At 40.6% G+C, this 23,812-nt stretch overlaps 3 protein-coding genes and 1 non-coding gene across 11 annotated transcripts in view; 2 read left to right on the top strand and 2 right to left on the bottom strand.

Annotated features, from left to right (window-relative positions):
* The window catches only part of LOC109968011 (transcription factor Sp3-like), a 9,423-nt gene extending 1,773 nt beyond the window's left edge, over nucleotides 1-7,650 (bottom strand). Inside the window, exons 1-9 of one of the 5 annotated variants that reach the window (XM_020613977.1) lie at nucleotides 7,217-7,650; nucleotides 6,834-6,931; nucleotides 5,990-6,220; nucleotides 5,300-5,902; nucleotides 4,017-4,229; nucleotides 3,723-3,927; nucleotides 3,443-3,632; nucleotides 2,612-2,808; nucleotides 9-315 (exon numbers count right to left, since the gene is read on the bottom strand). In XM_020613977.1, the coding sequence (XP_020469633.1) occupies nucleotides 68-315; nucleotides 2,612-2,808; nucleotides 3,443-3,632; nucleotides 3,723-3,927; nucleotides 4,017-4,229; nucleotides 5,300-5,902; nucleotides 5,990-6,220; nucleotides 6,834-6,902 (1,956 nt within the window). In that variant the 5' untranslated portion in view covers nucleotides 6,903-6,931; nucleotides 7,217-7,650 and the 3' untranslated portion in view covers nucleotides 9-67. Of the gene's footprint in view, nucleotides 1-8; nucleotides 316-2,611; nucleotides 2,809-3,442; nucleotides 3,633-3,722; nucleotides 3,928-4,016; nucleotides 4,230-5,299; nucleotides 5,903-5,989; nucleotides 6,221-6,392; nucleotides 6,687-6,833 lie in introns of those variants that run through there. The other 4 variants (XM_020613976.1, XM_020613975.1, XM_020613979.1 and 1 more) reach the window with 4 other exon arrangements.
* Nucleotides 7,651-10,366: 2,716 nt separating this feature from the next.
* On the top strand, nucleotides 10,367-18,099 carry atg9a (ATG9 autophagy related 9 homolog A (S. cerevisiae)). 3 transcript variants are annotated; one of them, XM_020614039.1, is made up of 21 exons: nucleotides 10,367-10,537; nucleotides 10,820-10,875; nucleotides 11,513-11,567; nucleotides 11,865-12,016; nucleotides 12,147-12,190; nucleotides 12,346-12,410; nucleotides 12,576-12,725; nucleotides 13,040-13,181; nucleotides 13,313-13,453; nucleotides 13,722-13,842; nucleotides 14,064-14,239; nucleotides 14,337-14,459; nucleotides 14,655-14,842; nucleotides 15,098-15,251; nucleotides 15,742-15,921; nucleotides 16,060-16,272; nucleotides 16,403-16,635; nucleotides 16,850-16,967; nucleotides 17,088-17,340; nucleotides 17,736-17,866; nucleotides 17,959-18,099. In XM_020614039.1, the coding sequence occupies exons 4-21, from the start codon at nucleotides 11,914-11,916 to the stop codon at nucleotides 17,965-17,967; spliced, it is 2,544 nt and encodes an 847-aa protein (XP_020469695.1). In that variant the 5' UTR covers nucleotides 10,367-10,537; nucleotides 10,820-10,875; nucleotides 11,513-11,567; nucleotides 11,865-11,913; the 3' UTR covers nucleotides 17,968-18,099. The 3 variants fall into 3 exon arrangements, with proteins under 3 accessions (XP_020469695.1, XP_020469694.1, XP_020469693.1); XM_020614038.1 differs by having other exon boundaries at nucleotides 11,449-11,567; XM_020614037.1 differs by lacking the exon at nucleotides 11,513-11,567.
* A 1,791-nt stretch (nucleotides 18,100-19,890) lies between these two features.
* On the top strand, nucleotides 19,891-19,963 carry trnak-uuu (transfer RNA lysine (anticodon UUU)). Its single transcript has one exon. It is a non-coding gene; the product is annotated as a tRNA-Lys (tRNA).
* Nucleotides 19,964-19,995: 32 nt separating this feature from the next.
* Nucleotides 19,996-22,405, bottom strand: cunh21orf58 (chromosome unknown C21orf58 homolog). 2 transcript variants are annotated; one of them, XM_020614056.1, is made up of 7 exons: nucleotides 22,348-22,405; nucleotides 22,105-22,165; nucleotides 21,670-21,743; nucleotides 21,287-21,496; nucleotides 20,928-21,042; nucleotides 20,707-20,852; nucleotides 19,996-20,610 (listed from the first exon to the last, which is right to left on the bottom strand). In XM_020614056.1, exons 1-7 carry the CDS (start codon nucleotides 22,372-22,374, stop codon nucleotides 20,374-20,376), a joined length of 870 nt encoding a protein of 289 aa, XP_020469712.1. In that variant the 5' UTR covers nucleotides 22,375-22,405; the 3' UTR covers nucleotides 19,996-20,373. The 2 variants fall into 2 exon arrangements, with proteins under 2 accessions (XP_020469712.1, XP_020469711.1); XM_020614055.1 differs by lacking the exon at nucleotides 21,287-21,496.
* Between the last annotated feature and the right edge of the window lie 1,407 nt (nucleotides 22,406-23,812).

Raw genomic sequence — 23,812 nt, 5'->3', positions numbered from 1 at the left:
AAGAGGGGAAGAGAAAAGCCCAAGAGGTCCCTGTGAAAGGCCAGTTCATAAAAAGCCAGCTCACCCCTCATTCCATGTGATCACCCTGCGCCACGGTGACCAGCTGCAAAGGGATCTCCTGATTGGCTACGAGGTCATGGGTGGTGGTGGTCTGGAGGATGACTGTGGTTCCATCCATGGCCGCATCGGTGGTGGGCGGCGACGTGGTGGAGGGAACGACACCTTTTTTATTCTGGTGAGTCTTTATGTGCTTGGCCAGGTGGTCGCTCCGCATGAACCTCTTGGAGCACTCTGAGCACACAAATTTCTTCTCCCCTGCAGGAGAAAATGACACGTTCAGCACGGACTGATAAATAGGCCAGGTGGTCAGCTTGGTGTAACTCCAGGATACAGGTGCTGGCATAGATGTTGGCCAAAAAAAAGAAAAGAAATGGCATTAGTCTAATTTTTAACTTTAGAGCATGTAAAACTTCCTGTGATGTTCTGGCAGGGTTTCTGCAGTGTTCATCAAGTTACAGTGGAATTTCTTACCTCATCACAGTCCTGCTGCTCAAAGAATGATAGATAATCAGTAGGCCTACAGCTGTTCAGGTACATTACATTTACATTACCTCACAACTAGAATTACGGCCTGGCAGTTATGTGCCTCCACCAACCAGACAAACTAGCAGTTTAAATGCATGTCTGTCCAAACTGAACTCTCTAACACGGCACAAGAAAAGCACGAGTGTTGGCGGGAAACTTTTCAATGTGTCTGTTAAATACATGACATGGAACACAATGTACAGTCATGTGAAAAAATTAGGACACCCTTTGAAAGCATGTGTATTTCGTAACATGTTTTAATATATGGTTATTTAATCTCAATTTTAACAATACAGAGAGATTAAAGTAATACAACTAAACAAGTAAAACTGAAGAAAAGTCTTTTCAAGATCTTCTGTAAATGTAATTCTACAAAAATGCCTATTCTAACTGAGGAAAAAGATAGCACACCCTAGCCCCTAATAGCTAGTGTTACCTCCTTTGGCTGAAATAACTGCAGTGAGACGGTTCTTGTAGCCATCTACCAGTCTCTGACATCAGTCTGAGGGAATTTTATCCCACTCCTCAATGTCGAATTGTTTCAGCTGTGATATGTTTGAGGGGTTTCTTGCATGTACAGCCCTTTTCAAGTCACCCCACAGCATCTCAATGGGATTCAGGTCTGGACTTTGACTCGGCCATTCCAGGACTCTCCATTTCTTCTTTTTCAGCCAGTCTTTGGTTGATTTACTAGTATGTTTTGGGTCATTGTCATGTTGCATGGTCCAGTTCCGCTTCAGCTTTAATTTTCTAACCGATGGTCTCACATGTTCTTCAAGCACCTTCTGATACACAGTAGAATTCATGGTGGATTCTATGATGGTGAGCTGACCAGGTCCTGCTGCAGCAAAGCAGCCCCAAACCATGACACTTCCACCTCCATGCTTCACAGTTGGTATGAGGTTCTTTTCCTGGAATGCTGTGTTTGGTTTACGCCAAACATGTCCTCTGCTCTGGTGTCCAAATAATTCAATTTTGGACTCATCTGTCCAAAGAACATTATTCCAGAAGTCCTGGTCTTTGTCAACATTCTCTCTGGCAAATGTCAGTCTGGCCTTGATGTTTCTCTTAGAGAGCAAAGGTTTCCTCCTTGCACGCCTCCCATGCAAGTTAAACTTGTGCAGTCTCTTTCTGATTGTAGAGGCATGCACTTCTACATCAACAGTAGCCAAAGCCTGCTGTAGGTCTCGAGATGACATTTTAGGGTTTTTGGAGACCTCTTTTAGCATCTTGCGGTCTGCTCTGGGGGTGAACTTGCTGGGGCGACCAGACCTGGGCATGTTGGCAGTTGTTTTGAAAGCCCTCCACTTGTAGACTATCTTCCGGACAGTGGAATGGCTGATTTCAAAATCTTTTGAGATCTTTTTAAATCCCTTACCAGACTCATAGGCTGCTACAATGTTTTTTCTGAAGGCCTCTGACAGCTCTTTTGCTCTCACCATGGTGCTCACTCTCACTTCAACAGTCAGGAGCACACCAAACTAAAGGTTGGAGGTGTAGATGGGGCAAGCCTCATTCAAAATGCTGAGTAACGATCTACTAATTATGTGCACCTGGTGTGATATACCTGTGTGTGATTTGAGCCATTTTAAGAGGGCATACATGTGAGGGTGTGCTAACTTTTTCCTCAGTTGGAATAGGCATTTTTGTAGAATTATTATTAAACAAAGCAGACGTCTAGCCTTAAGTCTGGCCTACATGTCCAAACCCAAACAAAACTTCTACATTTCTGTCGGAACCTGACCTAAACCTCTGGGTACAGAGGGATCCTGTCTGGCTTGGTTCAGGTACCGCACTCTAGGCCTATGTAACAATGTACCAATTAACATATCTGATCTAGAAACACACATTGATACTTTCTTTTAGAATCAACACAAACTGTGCTCCTGGTGCATCTGTTGCCAAATGCTCACCACTCTTTAGTAGCCTACTAGATATATTAATGTGTTAAAGCAAAACTATAAGGCATGACTACAACTGTGTTAAAAGTTGATCTAAAAGGTGTCGAGACTTGTGCAAGTCTCACCTGTGTGTGTCCTCCTGTGTCTCTGCAGCTCGTCGCTCCTGGTGAACCTCTTCCCGCAAAACATCCAGTTGCAGACAAAGGGTCTTTCGCCACTGTGCCAGCGCAGGTGAGCTCGGAGATGGGACGTCTTCCCGTAAACCTTGCCACAGCCGGGGATGTGGCAGATGTGCTGCTTCTTCTTCCCAATGCCTGAACCTCTGTGAGATGAAGGAAGAATTAGGGGAAATGAGGAGGAGATCCAAACATTCTGGATGATCCTAGTCAGCACCCGGTGAAGAATCAAACTAAAGAGTGAATGCAGAGACTGAAAACACGCAACTTAGCATCCAACTGATCTACTGAAAAGACAAAGGAATGCAAACAATAATAAAAATAATAATCTTACCTCACTGTACTGATGGACTAGGAAAAAGGTCTACATTTGGTATTTGCATGAATATTTTTCCATGTAAATATAGATTTGCATGAAGTGTGAGGTTGTAATTGCTATAAACAGGATTTAAGACCAGTTTGACAACTTCAAATGCAGAAGTATAATACTAGCTTCAGCAGATCATTTCCACTTTAACACATGCTCTAAAACTGCATGTGTCCACGAGTGAGAAAAGAAAAGTGAATTTGAGCATTTTATGGCTGTATCAAAGTTGGCTGTGGCAAAAAAAAACTGCATAATGTCTTGTTAATGTAATTTCTTATTGCTGGAATCATAATGTTTAATACACTTTGACAACATAATTTATTTGTTCAGGCTTTTTTAACCCTTACATTTACTATCAGATATTTTAAAAACAAACACCACACCATTACACCTCCTGGGTTTCTCACTCCTACCTTCCTCCAGACTCCTTGCAGTTGGGGCAGGTGCAGGCTACTCTGCGGAGCCTCTTGCCTTCCCCGCTCGGCGTCTCCATGTCCTCATCCCCCATCGGAACCCGCAGGTTATTCAGGTCACTGGGGTTCAGCGTCGAGTCCCCACTCAGCTGCCAGTCCTCAGACTCTGGTTCCTCCTTTATCTGGATACCTGAAACAGGGAAGAAAGATTCATGAGAAGTTTAGGTACAAATAAATTAAAAATTTGGTGTTTATACACAGTATGTGCAAAATCCCATACCAGCTGGACTGTTTGCATCTTCTCTTTGTGGGTACTGCACTCCACTTTGTGTTACAGAGTTCACTGTGACTGTCTGGAGGTTGGGTAGATTGACCTGACCCGGCTGGCCCAGAGGGAGGGTCTGAACTGGGGCTAAGGTCAACTGCTGGGCCTGCCCCTGCCCCTGGGACAACTGAAGCCCATGCAGTGACTGAACACCCTGAACCTGGAGAGAAAGACATCAGATATATTAGTAAAATATCAATTTACCACACGAAAACACCGAAAACTACACACTTCCTGTAGGGTACCTACCTGGAAGGTCTGCCACTGAATCTGTCCAGTAGCGGTGACAGTTTGGGCCTGAATGAGGAAGGTCCCTGGGTTGACCAGCTGTACACTCTGTAGAGTCTGTCCTGCTGCTCCAGTCAGGTCCTGACCCTGAGCCACCTGGGTTACCTGTGCCTGACCGTCCCCAGACAGCTGCAGGATGGGCTGCGAGATAGTGGTGGTGTTGGAGGACGACACCTGCAAGGTTGAGAGAAAAAAAGCAAAACTAAATTAATTACAATGACACACAAAGGCTGAGAAAGTAGTATTCACACCATGTCTGATTTTATAGTACAGTGGATAGTCAGCCTTAAACGATTAAATAAATTGCAAGTGATATCATTTCCCACAGAGTAAGAATTGACTTGTGGTTGTTGACCATCTGGATTGTGGAGCACTGAAGTGCAATGCAAGTAGGTTTACCCCAAATACATATGACTGTACATTAATACACCATTTTAGCAGTGTATACTTGCAATTGTAGTTATATAGTATATAAACATGTGCAAGGAAGAAATCAAATGGACAAACAACCCTCGTAAGAGACGGATGTACCTAGGTGGCCGGGACAAATAAATTCTGAGAAGTCTGGGATGCATATCAGACAGAGGAGACATCCAAAAGCATAAAATAGAATTCCCAAAAATTAAATACACAGAAATGAAACCTTTACTAAGTAGAACTGTCTGAATTTGACAAAATGGAGATTTAAATTAAGAAAGAACTGGTCAAAGAATAAGTAAACTACAATATAAATCTGAGCAAACACTCAACGCCAGCTTTCAGAGCTTGTTAGTTATAAATACACCGTCACTTTTTGGACGGTGCTGTGAAGTACTGACATCAGACCACACCTTATGTGTCAGCAGTAGCTCTGAGCAGAATTTTCTTTTTCAGATTGCTTCATTTTAAAGAGTTTTGAAAAGGTGAATAAATCTGTTATTTAACAAGAAAAGTCAAAAGTTAGAGAATAATCTGATCAAATTAAAACAATTATGTGGAACATAATTATATATTTTTTTCTTTTATCAATACATAACAGAACCAGGCCAGTATGACACGGTCTTATACTTGTATAGAACTTTTCTATGCACTGCAGCACACCCATTTAAATGTTAAAATATCGTCTCGTTCTTGTGAACCCAATATTGTATATCCTGTCTTGTGAGCTAAGTGTATCATCACACTATTAAATGGAAGGCACCACCTGGAATTATTCAGGGCTGACAGACATGCACATAACATGGGAGGGAGGGAGGGAGTCTGACCTGGATTTGCTGCAGATGGTTGTGGGAGTTGAAGTTCTCTGAGGAGGAGGGGTCAGATACACCTGCAGACACGGCAGTTGCTTGGGTGAGAACTCCGGTGCCATCAATAGTCTCAGGGAGCTGGGAGGAGTTGGAGGAGGAAGTGGTGGTGGTTGGCACATAGAGCTCTTGGTTGGCGGCAGTGCTCACCGTCACCAGCGGCTGTTTGCTGCTGGCATCTTGACCCTGACTCTCCAGCGTCTGGCTGCTCATTATCAGCTGACCTTCAGCTGTTACCCCTGTTGCAATAGGGACCGTCTGTGCTCCAGTAAGCCCTAGTGACTCCAGATCTACGCTGTTTATGGGTACAAATGTTATGTTGCTAGGCAGCCCTACAGGTACTGTACTAGCATATGCTGACCCCCCAGCTAGCGAGACGCCTTGGATTGACTGCACTTGTCCCGCCTGTGTCAGAAGATCTGTGGTCGCCGACGTGGTACAGCTGATCCCAATACTGCCCTGGCCGCCATCTTGGAGGAGCTGAATCTGCCCTGTGCCGTCATCCAGTCCCTGTGTTGGGAATCCTGCAATTGTCCCATCTGTGTTTTGGATTTGGGGGATGACCTGGAAGAAGGAGCAATAGTTTTGAGCATGATCGCCACTTGGGCAGAGCACCTACTGTAGCTCAAATATGTTTGTGTCTCTTTTCACCTGATACTGAATGCCTGACACTCCGTTGGCTGCAGCCTCATTCCCAGATGCTGTAACATAAATGGGCTGGCTGGGAAGACTCCCGATAGGAAGGACATACTGGGCATTGGACGAGACAATCCCCGAGTTTGGAATGTGAACGACTCCCTGGTCTTCCTTCCCAGTTGACACAGGGGTTAACACCTCCCATCGGTCTGAACCCGTCAGATGAATGGCTGACATATCTGATGTCTAGGAGTAAGATTAACACACTTTTTTTAAATCAAGAACAGATCACATTTTACGAGAAGACAGTGGTTCATCTCAGCTTTAGATATGATCAAAAGAAAAGGAACCAGCCTATTGTATGAAAATCAATTCTGTATTCAGACGCCATACTGATATTAAAAACACATTAAATTACAGGCAGCGGGAGATCGTGTAGGATGGACATAAACAGGCACAAGTTAAATGTATCCACCAGCACATTGAGTGCAGATAACAGGCTCAGAATTGGTCGAGAGCGGGGTGTGGGGGATGGGTGGCTGTTACAACACAACTGGTCGCTATGGATGTAATTATGGACGCTATCCTTGGCATATAATCACACCCCTGCATCATCCGAGCCCTTGATACACCGGCTATCTTCCAGCGAGCCGACCCAAGTGACTGACTTCAGTGTCCTACCCACTATGGGCGGGTTTTACAGGGGTAAAGTGGGTGGCCGTTATTGAGGGGAACACAGGAAGTGTACCGCTTTCACCCCATACCATCAAAATGTTAAAACGTGTGAACTTCATGCTCTCAAAAATACAACCGGCAATCGAAAGCTAGCGAGAAAGACGAGCTAGAGTATGTCGGATACCTGTGTTTCCGCTGCGCCGCCGGGTTGCAGAAACTCGCTTTGACTGCTGTCCACGTCCGCGGACGCCATTTCTCCTTGTTTCAGAGGCTGCTCTGACGCTAGCAGGGAGAGAGGGGGAAACTCAGCAAAACTCTGTAATCTTCAACTCCTGCCTGCCAGAAAAGCGCGCAGAGCATCCCCACTCTCCAGTCCAAAAGGAGCTGTGTGCGAAATTCAACTTTGCAGCGGAGATTCAGAGGCGATTTCGGTCCAGATTGACTGTTTACTTTGTCAACTCCGTGGCTAGCTAGCTAGCTCTGTTAGCTAACCATAGCTAGCCAGTTAGCAGTAGAGCCTAAGATAAAAAGACGCAGCTTGCTTCGTTGTAGGTTGCACAAACTCACCGATTAGTTGCACGCGTCGATGCGCTAAATCTTTACGTACCAGTCATATCATAAATGGTTGTAACTGAGAGGATTATCTGTTCAACTAAACTCCGAACATGATTATTTTATCAAAGGCGGGCTAGTGTTGATCGGTGAATTCGGGTCGATTTTTTCCTATTTTGATTGACGGTGCGGGAAACACAAAAAGGTGGGACTAACAAGCTTGACCGTCGAATTTTGCATCACATTTCAGGACGACCCGCCCTTCTTCTCTAATATGATTGGCCAAGTAGGCAGTTCGCGAAGACGTTACTGGCTACCCGGCATGCCAATCATTTTTTTTTAGGATGTGCGTTTCCTGTTTGTTGTTGAGACGAGAAAAGGAATGCAATTGCGTTCTCACCAGATACTCGGAAAAGTGGCGTTTGTGTCGAAGTTATACCCAATATTTTATCTTTTAATGTAAAATAATATATTCTATAACCTGGTTGTTGCTTTAATACAGTTCGTGTTTCATTCGCCATTACATTGTATTAGACGTGCGATTAGTTAGTTTTAAAAGTTTGGAGTACTTAATTTCATTGTGAATCGTCAGACGGTCTTCTTTATTACAACCAGTTTTTCAAAAATAATAATACAGCCCTAAATACACTAAAGGATGACCCACGGTTAACCAGAATATTGATAGCAAGTCACATAAACACATAGGCAAATTCTACTTTACTAGCACTGCGAAAAGCATTCACAAAGATCACCTAATGTTTCTATATATTTAAATGTTTTTATTATTGTTGGTCGTATGAGATGATAAGTTTGAACATCTGTAAAAACATCATGCTCTGATGAAGACAATGTGATACAGTTTAATTAACTCAGCAATAGCAGCCTATAGTTGTTTAGTGAAGATATTGACTGTTGATATGTTTTAATCTTACAAATAAACTGGGAAAACATTCATGGTTTGGTTCACAATAAAAGCTCTTTTGCCAGCTAGAAAGTTTTATAGTGAATGTTTTTAGCTGTTGTATTTAAAAAATGCTTCTGCATACATAACCTGGAGTAGTGTTATTAATTTTATGCATTAAAAAGTCATTTTAAAAGCACACAAGTAAAATTCATCTGATCGTTCACAAGACAATGAAGAGTGTCACAAAATGGAAACAATATTAATTTACCACACATTTATTCATTAACACTTAATTTCCATTTTGTGATCGGTGTCAAAAATGGATTTAATTAGAAATATTTTGTCAAAATCTGTAAAAAAAAAAAAAAAAAAAACTACGTTGAATCTCCACTTTTAAGCCAACACATAAGTCCGTAAAAATTGCTTATATCCCACAAATTCAGCTAGAACCGTTCCCCTTAGTTTGAATTTTGTGGTCGTTTTAAATATGAGTGTGTTCCCTTAAATGTTTCTATTATTTTACTCGTCTCTGACCTTCACTTGGTCTCCATATGTCCTAACATGCCACCATCTCTCCATCCCTTTACCTCTGTATTGATTACCTACTCTGCTAAAGTGGAGCATTCACTTTTCTGTTCTGTGAATGAGTCTGAAAGAAGTTTGCATGTCTGGATGCACAACATTAATGCACTTAAAAAAACATGGATACATAGGTTTGCAGAGAGTAATGGAGGAACAGACAGTTATAAGACAAAGCCAACATGGAGAGAAAGCTGCTGTGCAAAATCTGAACTACCTATTTTTGTTTAAAAAAGAAATTATATACTATGCTTTGTCAATATATATATGCTCCCACGTAGCATATATTCTCTCTTCATTATATTGTGTTCTTGTACTTTTATTTGCTTCCTTCACTTTAAAGTGCCTTAGGTTTGTGATTTTACTGCCTATTTAAATTTGTGTTATTGCTCATCTACTTTATATTTCACTTGTATTATGTGGCATTCATGTGGATGGCAAAGTAATAATTTCATTGTACAGGAAAACAGGTTTCCTAACTGTGCATATGACAAATAAACACTTTGGCCTTTGACCTTAATGGTGGAAACAACAATTAAGCTGGAAGAGTAAAAGAATCATAATCACTGTGAGAATCTGTGCAGTCTTATGTCAATGTTAACTCCCGGGGGATAAACATATCTAACGCACACCTCTCCACACACACAGTGATGTTTGACTCATGCAACATGTGCATGTGGCTCTGGATTCAAAATTAATTCACCTTTTTAAGGATAAAAGAGGATTGAAGAAGGCCATTTTAGAAGAAACCCATTGACCCTTCTTGTTTTTACATTAAGTGTTAATGTTATAATTGGTATCAGCAGACCGTGGAGTGGATTATTGGTGCTATCCGGAGATAGATGTGAGCTATTTTTACAAAACCTATTAGGCCAACAGTGCCATATCAACAAATGGAAGTTTGATCTCCTCTCCTCTCCTTTTCAGATGTAATGCTGCTGGCAAATCAAGCAAACATACAGTATCTTAACTACAATTTCTTGTACTTTTGGTGTGATTCATATTGTTAGATTTTTTTTGTACTTTTGGTGTGATTCATATTGTTTCTGTTTGGTATCATATCAGAGTTATTTAGGTCCCTTGTTACATGGGAAGTTGAAGCCAGAGATTTGGAATCTCTTTGTTCATGTTGCCTCGATTTCACGCGTGAAATGTACAGTACATACACATACACACAAAAACAATCTAACCTTTCCTACATCACACTGTATGTAGTATTTCCAAATAAATCAAACATGGAAATGAAATTGATCCCAATCTGACATCACATTATGTGTGTGTGTGTGTGTTATTGTCCATAATCCATAATCTGTCTGATGCATGTGTGAGGGGTAATAATGGAGCACAAAGACTATGCAATATAAAAAAAATATCAAATGTGACCCTAATCAGAACAAATTAGATTACCAAGATCATTATTATAACTGCATTAAACAGCACAAGCTTAACAGTTATATATTAATATTACCAAAAATATTATTCAAAATAACCAGGAGGTGGCAGTAAATATACATCTATGTATAGTGAGGACCTCATCATTGACTTTTATACAAGGACTGTCAATCGCATGTCAATGCATCCATTGGACGTGTTTCTGAAGTCCATCTTAGAGCCCGCCTTAAGCAAATCTGATTGGTTATTATTTCTTTCATTAAAAAGATTTCCGTTTTCTGATTGGATAACACTCCTGCCCCTCAGTCGCGACAAACCCTACACTGCTATTTGTTTCGAAAATGAAACTGGCATATGTTTTACTTCAGGAAAGAGCCAGGAGAAAGCGAAAATAAAACGGTTGTCGTTAAATAGTCGGGGATTCACCGTTTTAAACATAGAGAATACAGAAGAGCCAAAGGGTAAGGAGTACATAAGGCGGGATTTGGGCAGTGGCTTTTTTTTTTTGCCTGAGGGAGGCAGGCCTGTGCTGTCAAACAACGACAACAACACTTGAGTCAGACGTTTATTTGCTTCATACACTGATGTGTCATTGCTAACCATTGTTTTCAGTTAGCTACATATCAAAAGTCAGATATTTCTGGCATCTTGCGTGGGCCTAGCCTTATGCGTTAGCTTACTTTTGCTACCTACAGTGTGTGAAGACAGCTTTAAAGGAAATCTCTCTCTCCTTCCGTTTTCAGCTGGGAATGTTGAATAAACACCAGAGCTGGATAGGATGTACTGCGCTGGAATGGAGGTAAGCATGCTTCTTTATATCATATCACATCTCTGCTTTGGGTCAGTGTGAACGGTGCCATATAGTAGCGTTTCATTCACCAGGACCTCAGATTTACAGTGTGAGTTAGCTACATGTCTAAGGAAGCTCACTGTTCTTGCACTCCAGTCATCAAACCGCAGTTTTTTAAAGCCCAAACCTATATATCCAGTTAAAATTGCGTCTTTTTGAAGAATATTGTGCCTCTTTGTATGGTAAGTTTTGTATTCATTCTTGCCAGGTACAGTATATTGTATTCCACACCATGAAATCGTGGTCTCAAGATAAATCTGGAGACAGCTTTAATTAGACAGACCTTAAGACCATGATGGTTTGATTTTGGTTTCACTTAATAGTTCTTGTCTATCTGACAAGGGAAGATGCAACTTACAGGTGCTATAGGACTATAGATACCTATTAGATTTAACATTGTCCAAGGTTCCCATAGCATATGTTAGAAAAGACAATGGACCATGCTTTTTAGACTCATTTACAATTTAGCTGCATGTTAAGCTAGTAAAGGAGACTGCTCAAAGTTTGATTCCCTGTTGTCAGCATGAATCCACCTTTAGGTTTGCTACTCTGCCACTGATCATGACCTCTGACCTCTCCTCTGAAGGATTAGGCAAAACTGAATTTTCCTGCAAGGATCAACTTTAATGACTACACTAATGGTGACTTACACTCCTATTACTTTCATGGTCTGTCCTTATTGGAAGCCATAGGACTTCACATTTTCCATAATTTTGTGTGTGTCTGTGTCGAGGTTGAGTGATTTTTATTTATTTATTTTTTCTGCCTGTGAACATATCATGGGTAATTACCCTTTTCACTTATTTTTTCATGTTGTAACTTTCTTATTATCACTGCTTTTCTCTTCTCCCCCCTGCCATGTTTACTACTCCTTCTGGATTTCTATAATGTCTATGTCTATATCCTCTGATCTCTCCCTGCTTTTCTCTGTGCTCCAGCCTGTAGCGCTAGGTCTGTCCAACTTCTGAGACTGAAGCTGCTTCCACAATGGCGCACTTTGACACAGAGTACCAGCGCCTGGAGGCGTCCTACAGCGACTCTCCCCCTGGAGAGGAGAACCTTCTGATGCATGTGTCAGAGGGAGCCAAATGTATGACATACGTCCACAAATCACAAATAAATCATGGATTTATCACACACAGAACCACACCATTATCATTTACACTGGTAGTGATGCTTAACAAGAACTTTGTTACTAATTGGTATTAAATCTTTTGCAGCCCAGTGGCACCACATAGAAAACCTGGATGTCTTTTTCCAGAGAATATCCTCTTACATGGTTTTGCCATGGATTTTTTGTGTGCTGTGTTCTCAATGTCTCTACTAAGTGAATTCTGGTTGCTTGAATTTTTGCAGTGAAAGTTGCACAAATGAGTTCTAACCTCAGATGCATTTGTAATATTCCCTAACATCAATTACGTCTATAATATGCACCAGAAGAATGGATTCACCTGTATGTTATTGGGAGAGATCTTCGAACTGGTGTATGTATCTTGTCCTTCATAAACTATGTTTTACAGAAAATCTTTTATCTGACTTTTCATTGGTGGTGTTTAAGGTGCCTTATTCAGTATGTGTGTTTTCATGTTACCTTTTTTTTTGTCTTTCTCCTCTCCTTGCCTCCTTCTCCTTTATTTTTTCCAACACAGTCAGCTGCTGTTTGTGGTTGGTTTCACAGTGTTCCTAGCTAACTGTGTAGACTATGACATCCTCTTTGCCAACAAATTTGTAAATCACACAGATTCATCTAAAGTCACCTTGCCTGATGCCTTCATCCCAGTGGATGTCTGTAATACCCGGTGAGTGTGACACTTGGATTTAGTTAGTAAATCACAAGAAATTTTCTCAATCCTTGCGGGCTATAGTTCTTTGGCACAATTTACACATTCTTAGTAGAACAGGTATCAGACCACTGAATGTCTCTTACACACTTTATCTGTTTATAATGTGTACAACCTGCTGTCACTGACAAAGCAGAAATGTTATCAGTAATTTTACCCAGGTTGGCTCCAGTTCTTTCAATAAAGAAATGTTAAAAGTGTAAAAGCAGCAACCTTAATACCATTGATTACATATAACTTTGAATGATGAAAGTAATTATTTTCTTCCCCAGTATACGAGACAATGCATTTGTCGTCTTTTTGCTGATTATTTCTGGGGTGTTTTGGCTACATCGTCTTGTCAAATTCATCTACAACGTCTGCTGTTACTGGGAAATCCGATCCTTCTATATCAACGCCCTCAAGATGACCATGGTGCGACAAAGTCAAGAAATGTTTTTTTAGATGTGTAATGAATATTTGTTTAATTAGAATTATATCCATCCAGATGTATATTATATCAGAATAAGTCATTTATACCCACTAATTTTTACTGCTCTTTTCAGTCAGAGCTTCCCTATGCATCATGGCAAGAGGTGCAAGCAAGGATAGTGGAGATCCAGAAGGAACACCAGATCTGCATCCATAAAAAAGAACTTACGGAGCTTGACATCTACCACCGCATCCTCCGCTTTAAAAACTACATGGTGTGTGCATTTGCAATGGAACATTTTTACAGTGGCTTTCGGGTTTTAATTTTTAAGAGATCTGCAAAAATATGTTTGCATTGTGAAGTGTAGATTAACAATCATTTTAAAGTTAAATCTACAACACAAAACACACAAAAGGTATGCAATAAGTGAAAGGGTCTGAATGCTTTCTGAAGGCACTGTGTTTTATATCTGATAGAGCTACTTGCAAATGTAATGAAATGGTGTGACCTCAAACCAAACCTTTCTTCCTGTATGTCTGTAGGTTGCCATGGTGAATAAATCACTCCTTCCTGTGCGATTTCAACTTCCTATACTTGGAGATTGTGTTTTCTACACTCGGGGTCTCAAGTACAACTTTGAGCTCATCTTCTTTTGGGGTCCAGGTATGTGTATGTTTACTGCGATTCATTATATATGTATTATTCATTATATATGTATAGTATATGACTGTATTTCTATCACATTCAGCTGAAGTTAAATCTCATTTCAGCTGAATGTGATCCTGTAAAAACGCATGCACACATACATTTGCCTGTTTGTCAGTGTTTTTAATTTACAAGGACTCAGTTTTGTCTCACCTGTTTTTCCCTTTGTTTCTTTGTAGGCTCTCTGTTTGAGAATGAGTGGAGCCTAAAAGCCGAGTATAAGAGAGGAGGTAACAGGCACGAGCTGGCAGACAGGTTAGCATCCCGAATTCTGTGGATTGGGATTGCAAATCTGCTACTGTGTCCTGTCATTCTGGTGTGGCAGATTCTCTATGCTTTCTTCAGCTATACTGAGGTAATAAGTTCACAGGCACGTACAGACTTGAAACTTTTAATTTTCTATTTTGCAGGTGGTCGAAACAGTAGTTTGGTGTGTGTGTGTTTGTTCTTAGGTAATCAAGCGAGAACCTGGTTCTCTGGGAGCGAGATGCTGGTCTCTGTATGGTCGATGTTACCTGCGCCACTTTAATGAGCTGGACCATGAGCTAATGTCACGCCTCAGCAAAGGCTACAAGGTCAGTGCAGCACCTCATCTGCTGCCAGATGTTGATGCTCTTAAGTTGCATGTCTTGTGGAGCACAGTTTAAAAATGGAAAGAACATTAACATGGTTTTGAGTACATTTCATGATACTGGTGCTTCTCTTCCATCCATTGCCTGTAGAGATGATATTTAACTCTTTCTTCTTTTTTCTCTTCCTGTTTCATTTAGGCTGCATCCAAATACATGAACTGCTTCCTTTCGCCACTGCTGACTGTGGTTGCCAAAAATGTAGCATTTTTTGCTGGATCTCTTCTGGCAGTCCTCATTGCCCTCACCATCTATGATGAGGATGTTCTTACAGTGGAACATGTTCTCACATCAATCACACTGCTGGGAGTGTGTGTCACAGTCTGCAGGTAGGGACTGGTGTTACCCTGTTAATCGGCCTGATATTCTCTTCTATCTAAACACACCTGGGTGTAGTTGGTTTCCCTACTTAATTTAACCAAAGCATTTGGTTTAATAATTAGTCAGGATAGCACAACACAACCCAAAGGCTTGTTTCCATTATGGTCCAATGGAGTGGGAAAGCAGAGGAAGGAGGAGAAGGCAGCACAGCCTGCAGTAGTTAATCAAAAGGCTTTTTTTTTCTTCCACTTCTCTCTATTCAGGTCCTTTATTCCTGATAAGCACATGGTGTTTTGTCCCGAGCAGCTGTTGCGAGTCATCCTGGCTCATATCCACTACATGCCTGACCACTGGCAGGGCAATGCACATAGATATGAGACTCGTGACCAGTTCTCCCAGCTCTTCCAGTACAAAGCAGTGAGTACAGTATAAATAATGACTTGAAGTTAAAGGGCAAGACTCAGAATATAAGCACTGGAATTAACCTATCATAGCTGTGTTCTACAGGCTTTTTTTTTTCAAGAGACCTTTTCACATATCATAGAAATAAAACACAAGATGTAAATAATAGTAATATTGATGGCTTTATTTCACTTATTTTATTTTGTTATTTACATGCTAGTTTCAGGGCCCTGCCACAGACATGCTTCAGCTTACTGAAACAGAAGTTTCAGTGTCATGCTGACAAGCGTCTTACTACTACTCCCAGATTTTCACAACTCGTGGCAGCTTTAAGTCTTTCATCTTAAAGTCACAAGTGTTCTTCTTTAACATTGCAATTAAATGTGCTGTATTAAATTGCTTTTCACCATTTGAATCCAAGGTTCAGTATACCTTTGATTTGTTTGCTGTACTCTGCTCTGTTCTGTGTACAATGCCAGCCAGCCGTTGCCCTATTTGTGTCCAGGTGTTTATTTTAGAGGAGCTGCTAAGTCCAGTAGTGACTCCAATCATCCTGATTTTCTGTCTGAGGAGAAAGTCTCTGGAGATCATTGATTTCTTCAGGAACTTCACTGTGGAGGTGGTTGGGGCGGGAGACACCTGCTCATTTGCCCAGATGGACATCAGGCAACATGGACACCCTGCGGTGAGGGAGTGCCACATTATGTGTAGCCACACAGATATACATAAAGGCACCTAATAAAAGTGTTTATCTATGTACTGTGTGACATGCATTAGATTGATTGTTTCTAAAGTGTAACATGAGTGTGTTGACCCTCTCTAGTGGATGTCAGAAGGGAAGACGGAGGCATCTATCTACCAACAGGCAGAGGATGGAAAGACAGAGTTGTCTCTGATGCACTTTGCCATTACCAACCCCCAGTGGCAGCCTTCTCAAGAGACCACACACTTCATCAGCCAGCTGAAAGAAAGAGTTCATAGAGAGGCCACTGGGGCTGCTACAGACACACATCCACACTCATTGTCAGAGTCTGAAGTACGGTGATAAGCTAACAGTCATGCTCATGTACCACAGTGATTATAACTTAAATTTCAAAGGTAACAATTGACATACAGTACATTCTTCTCCCTTCCCTTTTCTCTGCTCCCCTCCCTCTCTCTTTTAGCCAAGAAGTCTCATTGCAAACTTCTTGGTAGGTCCCTCTACACTGGCTTCTGTCCATTTCGGCAGGGACATCTCTTTGGTCAATCATGCAGCAGCTGGCTTAAGTGATGGGGCATCTGCCTTGCGCTCCCTTTCCCCAGTCAGCACCAGCCTGCACCTGAAAGGCAGTTTGAGTGCAGCTCACAGGGCTGCTAGCCACACTCCAGGCATGAGCAAGGCAATGGCAGACTCTGGGTAAGAAAACAGTCCTCATAAACCATGTTTCAATTCTGTTTTTTCCAGAACTCAAAATATACTCAGTTTAAAATGCAAAATCAAGCATCACGCATTTGCAAGAGCTTTGTTAAGGAAACATTTTATACTCTATATTCTTCTTTCTTGTTATTAATGTTTTATTCCCTCCTCTTCATGTCTTCATTTTCTCCACATTTTTGCTCTCTTCCTGTAGAACTGATGCCCGAACTGTGAGCTCAGGCAGTAGCGCATGGGAGGGTCAACTCACCAGTTTGGTCCTGTCCGAATACGCCTCCACTGAGATGAGCATCCATGCAGTTTACATACACGAGGTAAGTGTATATGTGCACACAAGTGAGAGGTGTGCTTGCTGCTACAAATATATAACAGATCTTCTCCATCTTAGGTTCGATGCATAATACTTGCAACAGTTTTATTTTTTGTTCTTGTAGCTTCACAAACAGCAGTCCCGTGGCGAGCTGCCCCGCCACACATGGCACAGGCAGGAGAGTGATGAAAGCAGTGACAGCATCCCGGATGAAGTAAGAAGTAGAAATTTCCCTCGCTCGCATACTTTCCCCACCACAGCTCCCAGCCCTAGTGCTATTCCAACTTCAGCCTCAGTCACCAGCAGTACCATCGCAGGGCAGGAGGGAGCATCATCACAGGGCAGCAGCCAGCGGGGCTATAGTGGACCTAGCACAGGTATGTATCTTTTGGCTCAACTTACACCATATGCATTTGGATGGAAGGTTATTTAATGATCCAGTGCTTGTTCCTTCTGATACTTTTGCAAAGTTGCTGCACTCCCCGCAGCACCTTTATTTTTATGAATGCAAATATGTTTATAGGATAAATACACCTTTAGAAAATGTGTACATTCTAGAAAGAGAACTGGTCTCAGGAAAAGAAATGCTTAATTGCAGTATGTACAGAACAGAAAAAGATTTTCATTCAGTAGTTAGTTTAATTTCTCAAGGTTACATCAGTTTAGCTCACACAATAAGAACTTAAAAGCTTTCAATACAAGTCCTATACAGATTACCATTGACTGACACTTTTTAACCACAATATCTGTTTTCCAAACTCTGTTGGTGCAGGAGGGAAGGTAGTGAGGTCAGCGCATGTGCCAATGGGAGGATGGGCAGAGGAGAGTCAGCCAGCACCACAACAGCACGGGCCACTACCAGAGGAAAGCTCAGAGGATGAAATGCCACCTCACATACACAAGGTGAATGCTCTTTGTGCATGATTAAAGTGATGAAGTTAATTTGCCTGTGTGCAGGGCAAGTAAATTAACTTTTTTTTTCTCTTTCATGTTAGGTTAAATAACCAAGCCAAGTGAATAAGTATCAGCACCCTACCCTGACAGGCATCAAACAGACATCATCACCCTTAACCAAGCCTTTCTCCGGGATTGACTGTCTGAACTAACACGTGATCTCAAATAAATAAATACTCAAATAGTAAAATCATTTGGACATGTTTAGCTGGATGTCATCATTGGCCATTAAAAGACAGTGAACTTTTGACATCCATGATGTACTATATCACATACTCCATATCTAAACAGGGTAAATCTCTGAATTTGTGTATCAGAGGATGACCTACTAGCCATTGATAACATAAAATTACACTACACCTTTTTTATAATGCCAAAGGATTACATAATAAAAGTGCATGTGTTGCTGTGATATAAACAACAATTACAGTGTGGCTAGAAACAATTTGCCCCAAATTGTGATACAAATACATTAATTTGTGCTATCTGTGTTGTTTTCCTCTTAACAAATCAGTTGGTGTGAGAGGTGACATTTGAGAAATGTGTGGTCTCTCTCTAACAATAATAGCATTCAACAAAATGTGTTCAAAAAGATGCTAGTGACGCACAGACTTTCATTGTGTATATTTGCTCAGTAGGCTGCGTATCCTACCCTGTGCTCTTTATTTCAGCCTGCATTCTGCCTCTTCTCAAAACATCTGAAGGCCTCAAATAGTGCAAAATTCACCTGATATTTTTCAGTGATATACTGTACTCTTTTTGTGAAATGTCCTTCTGCATTCATTACATTACAAAGTTCAAGTGAATTTATAAAACATTCTTAAACTTTTTCTGACGTTTGCCTCAGTTTGCACAGGCTGACAGTTGTAAAGATAAATTGTACAAAGAAGCCTCGTATTCAACAGGCACACATACACTGTAAATAAGTGTTACAGGTGAAGTCACAGTAGCACATAATATAGAAGTCATCAATTTTACACAGTTGTAAGTTTTATTAAATGCAACCAGAAATTCTGTTTTCAAGCACATTTGAATCTGATTCGCCAAGGTTTAATTGTTTAGCATTCATAATTTTTCATCAGATTTGCTAATGGGTGCAGTAAGCATACAAGGCTGCTTTAAGCATGTAATTTAGCGTGTAATTTTGATATGTGCCATACAAAATGCCCCCAAGCACAAGTGTATCATCATCATCCACTTCTTCTGTAATCTTCTCAAAGCAAGAATACTGTATCACTACCATCCTCCACAGACTCCTCAATCACAGCATGACTTTCCTGTTCTTCTCAGTAAGTCGCAATTCCTTAAAGAAGGGATTTTGCACTTTAATTTGTTAATGCGGAGGGTGTCACAACTTGGATTATTTGTATGTTTTGTATATAAGTGATTGTTTTATTTATCAAAAGGGATGTGTGATGGTGACTGACAATTAGGGTTGCTTGGTTTTCTGTTATGCATTTGAAATGGGATGAAGTACTGCCACACTGCTGGGCTGATAATATGGTCATGGATGCAGTAATTACTGTAGGTGTGGTAACGTTAGAGTAAATGTAATATTTGAGTTGATCTTGTGTTTTGTTTGTTTTATAGATGCTGTAAAATACTATTTTGTACAGCTGTCAAAAACATCAATTAAAGACAAAGCAACTATTTTATGTACATACTGAAGAAACAACCAGCGTTAACACTACTAATAACACGAATCGTGACCGACTAAATACACATATGGTGTTTTAAAATCGATTTAGCGTAAATTACTTTTAAGTCATAGCGGTTAGCTACACATGAATCCGACAATTACTTTATGTACAGTTGGCTTTAAGCTAAAATAGCTAGTTAGCTTGCTACTTTATGTAGATAAGCTAGCTACGAACAGAAAGCGTTGACGCTAACCCCAATTAAACACTTTATCGTACAGTTAATAACATATCTTAAACTGTTGTTATTAGCTGTAGTAAAAAACCTGGCTCAGAGCCCGGATAGCTCAGTCGGTAGAGCATCAGACTTTTAATCTGAGGGTCCAGGGTTCAAGTCCCTGTGCGGGCGTTAATGCTTTTTATTTATTCTTTATAATTTGTTTAATGACACTGCGTGTTCACTGTTATGTGCTATGTTAAAAAAGTGTTACATAGCGTAAGCTAACGTTAGCTGCTTCATATTAGCAAAAGTTTATTTAGACTAGCATTAATATTGTTCGTTTAACTACAGTGTTTTTGGTTAAGTTAACGTTATTATGCTGTATGTCAGAGGGCGTTTTTGACGTTTTTCCAGTGTTAAGCAACCACAACTTCACCTCCAACAGTTTTTCCGAGTGCCATAAGCCATGCAGTTTTATTTCATAGGGACTCTCAGAGAGAAATCTGAGTCCTGTAAAGACACATGCACAGACAGTTGTGTTTATTAGTAAAATAAATTAACAATACTCGCTGTGTAAATATAGTCAGTGTTAGTGTGCCTTACGTATTGAGCGGTGGGAGTGTAATAGGAGTTGTTACTTGGTGTAAAGAGGGTAGGTGTCCCTCTGCTTGTCTTCCTGGGATAGGTGACACCCCTTGTAGCCATGTAGGGTAGCTGATCAGAGGCAGCTGAGGTGCTGCAGGAGTAGGACCATAGTGATGATGATGATGATGGACAGAACTTCCTCTTGGTTTGAAATCAGGCTTTACCAAATTAGGATTTCCCTGGTAACAGTCCTGGAAGTACAAATTTGAAAGTTTTTGTAATCAGTCAGATTTGAGACTTAGTGTTTTATCTGCATGTGCTGGTAAAAAGAAGGTGTGTGTGCATACCTGCCCAAGATATACATTATGGGTGGCATAGTGACTGGACCCTCCAGGTGGCAACAGGGCCATAGGAGGCATGGCTTTCAGCATCATATTGTGCATTATAATCTGGTGCATCTGGGCATTTTGCATCAGCATCAGTTCCACCATATCTAATGCAAAATACAAATAACGCATGAATACAGAAACACTCACGTAGGGTATATCACTTATTTGTTGTTACTTACCCTCTTTGATGCTGCCTGAGCGTGGTGCAGGGTACAGCTGGGGAGGAGGAATCTGAGTAATCAGAGGCTGCTGTTGTGGCAGCTGTTGTATGATGGTGGCAGGTTGCTGGGGTAGCTGAAGCGAGAAAGAAGGGGACAAATTGCTGTTTCTTTTGCATATTTAATTTGCAATATTCTTACACTATTCTTGAGCTCATTGCAGATCTGTCTCGTAGTAAAGTCAGTATAAGCATGCAGTGTGAATGGAACTAAAGAACAAAAATAAAGGAGAAGAAAAGAAAATTAAATACATTAAACAGACTACATAGAAACTGACACAGGGATTGGGGCGTTTTTGAGATTATTGCTGTGGATCTCACAGTCTGTTGGATGATGCGTGGAGCCTGAGGTGGGGCAGGTGGTGGAAGAGTCAAGGAGGGCAGAACAGGGACTGGGTGGTGAATGTGACTTGGTGCCATGGGTGGGAATGGTTGAGGTGGCTGGGGGGCAGTGACAAAATGTGGCTGGGGATATCTTCGTGACCCTCCCCAGGTATGAGGTCTGTTGAGGTATTCTAACATATGCTGCTCCTACACAGATGGTGACACAGTGATAGGTGAAATGGTCAAATGCACATAAGGAGATTCTTGTCTTTCTCTTGCATTAATTTTGTAGTCTTCATCTGTCTGAGCATAGGTGAGTAATATATCAATGAATAAAAATATGAAATCTTGGAACAAGGAGATTAAAATTTTGTACTAACTCTCAGTCTTTGTAGCAAGTCCCGCTTTCGCCTCAGTGCACGGTGAAGTGCATCCATCTGTCCATCATTACTCCCTGAAGAGACAAAAATCATGTTTTCACTAACTAACCCTTTTTAATGTCACTAATGTCGGTTACTTCAACCTGTTCTAATACATGATCTTTTTTGTGAGTAAAATTATTTACCATTTTCATTAGCTCCCAAGACTTCTTCTTTTAGTGTTCATCATATCTATTTACTACCAGGTTCAGTTTACCACTAAGTGTATTTTAATCTTTGTCTTTTTAACCTTTGTTATATTCTTTGTTTGGCATCTCGAGAAGTCATTCTTAGTTTCAGCTAAATGTAATGGTGAATGTAACTATTTCTGTCAAGACAGGTTAGGTTAATAATTTACACAGTTCAAAATTCTTCATCACATCTTTATTATCTTACTTTCTGATTGGGCAGACTCTGCTCTGTCATCCATATTGTGCTTGTTGTTTTCCAGCAGTCTCTAGGGATGTGAGTAAATAATATTTAGATTCATGTTTTATTCTTAAGAAATGAAAAAAGAAACTAAGCTGAAACACTTTTGTTTTTGGAAATACTAGGAAAATTACCCAAGTGAATAAAGTTCAAACACAATCCTCCTGTCTGTCTCTCCCACCACTAACTGTAAACAAACCTCTCACATACCTTCTCCAGGAATTTGAGTCTTGTCATCTGATCAACTGAAGAACTGCCATCCTAAAAGATGGCACAAAGAAAGGAACTGTGTTATTGTACAATCAGCTGTGTGCTGGATCATAATAATCATTAACCAATAACAATTGGTAGAAATGCTGGAGTCAGACATACAGACATGCAGGTATGCCGATTTTAATCTCTCACTTACCTGAAATCTTGGCATTTGGAGTCACACAGACTTTGTGTCCACCTGTGTGTTTGATCACACCACACAGGGGTTACCATGGGACACACCTGTTTACCACTGGCACTTAACCACAGTGTGCATACCTGATTGGTTTCTATGCTGAGAAATAGAAGAGGGAGTAAGTTTTTAACATTAAATAACCTTGGCAAATGAGCCCAGATTCCATGTTCTGTTGGTTTGATTAAAAAATAGATTCAATTTTAAGAACCAAACAGGCAAGGCTGGGTTTCAGTTACTTACAATGGAAACAAACAAACATACTTTTTGGATGTTTTTTGCTAATTTCATCTAGAAAGATATAGATAACTTGATAGATATGTATTAATTAAAGGCAAATCTTCAAATAACGCAAACCTGAATGGTGGTAACCTTTTGACACAGTTTTGTAAGACACAGAACATGTGACCACAAACCACATAATCATGTCTTGTCATTACAGTACTGGGTAAAGGTTTTAGATACTTTAAATGTTGAGATTCCTTTCCATCACACACACACTGCCAGGCATGCATCTGATTAATTGTAAATTTATTCTGCAGCATGACAAGGACCCCAAACATATAGCCACAGTCAAAAAGAACTCTTTTCAGGGAGAAGAACAAGGAGTTCTCCAATGGATGGTATGGCAACCACAGAGGCCTGATCTCAACGTCACTGAGTCAGTCAGGGATCACATAAAGAAACAAGCAACTAAGATGGTCTGAATTCACAGAAGAACTGTGGCATAATTTCCCGGATGCTTGGAACAACCTGTCAAATATTTTGAAAAACGGTGCAGTGTACCTAGGTAAATTTGTGATGTTTTTAAGGTAACACAAAATGTTGTTTTGTTTTTCTATTTCTGGTTACATCATTTTGCATAAAGTGAATGGATAAATGAAAGCCTTTAATTTCCCTTTAGTAACCACTGTCGTTTACTTGACATTGTAGAAACTCCTCACCCCAGTGTTTCAAAACAGACGTAAGCGGAGGTAATTTTTGTATTTCCCAATTTTGATTGGCTACAAAAGCCGTCAATTCAAGCCCGGCCACTTAATACAGCCAGTTAATTGGTCAATTAGATTCTAGTTTTGACTCACGTACAAAGTATGAGATGGTTACTTATATGCAGGAGTATTTTTGAGAATTGAAAGCGCCATTGGTGGAAGACGTGAAATGTGATGATTTGATTGGTCCGTTTATTCAAGGAAACTCGATAAGGGCGGAGTTGAGCTAAGTTGGCGGCCA

The sequence above is a fragment of the Monopterus albus genome, unplaced genomic scaffold, assembly GCF_001952655.1.
Source record: "Monopterus albus unplaced genomic scaffold, M_albus_1.0 scaffold141.1, whole genome shotgun sequence".
Lineage (NCBI taxonomy): Eukaryota > Metazoa > Chordata > Actinopteri > Synbranchiformes > Synbranchidae > Monopterus > Monopterus albus.
Note: the sequence above shows the minus strand (reverse complement) of the source record. Positions and strands in the feature narration are given on the sequence as shown.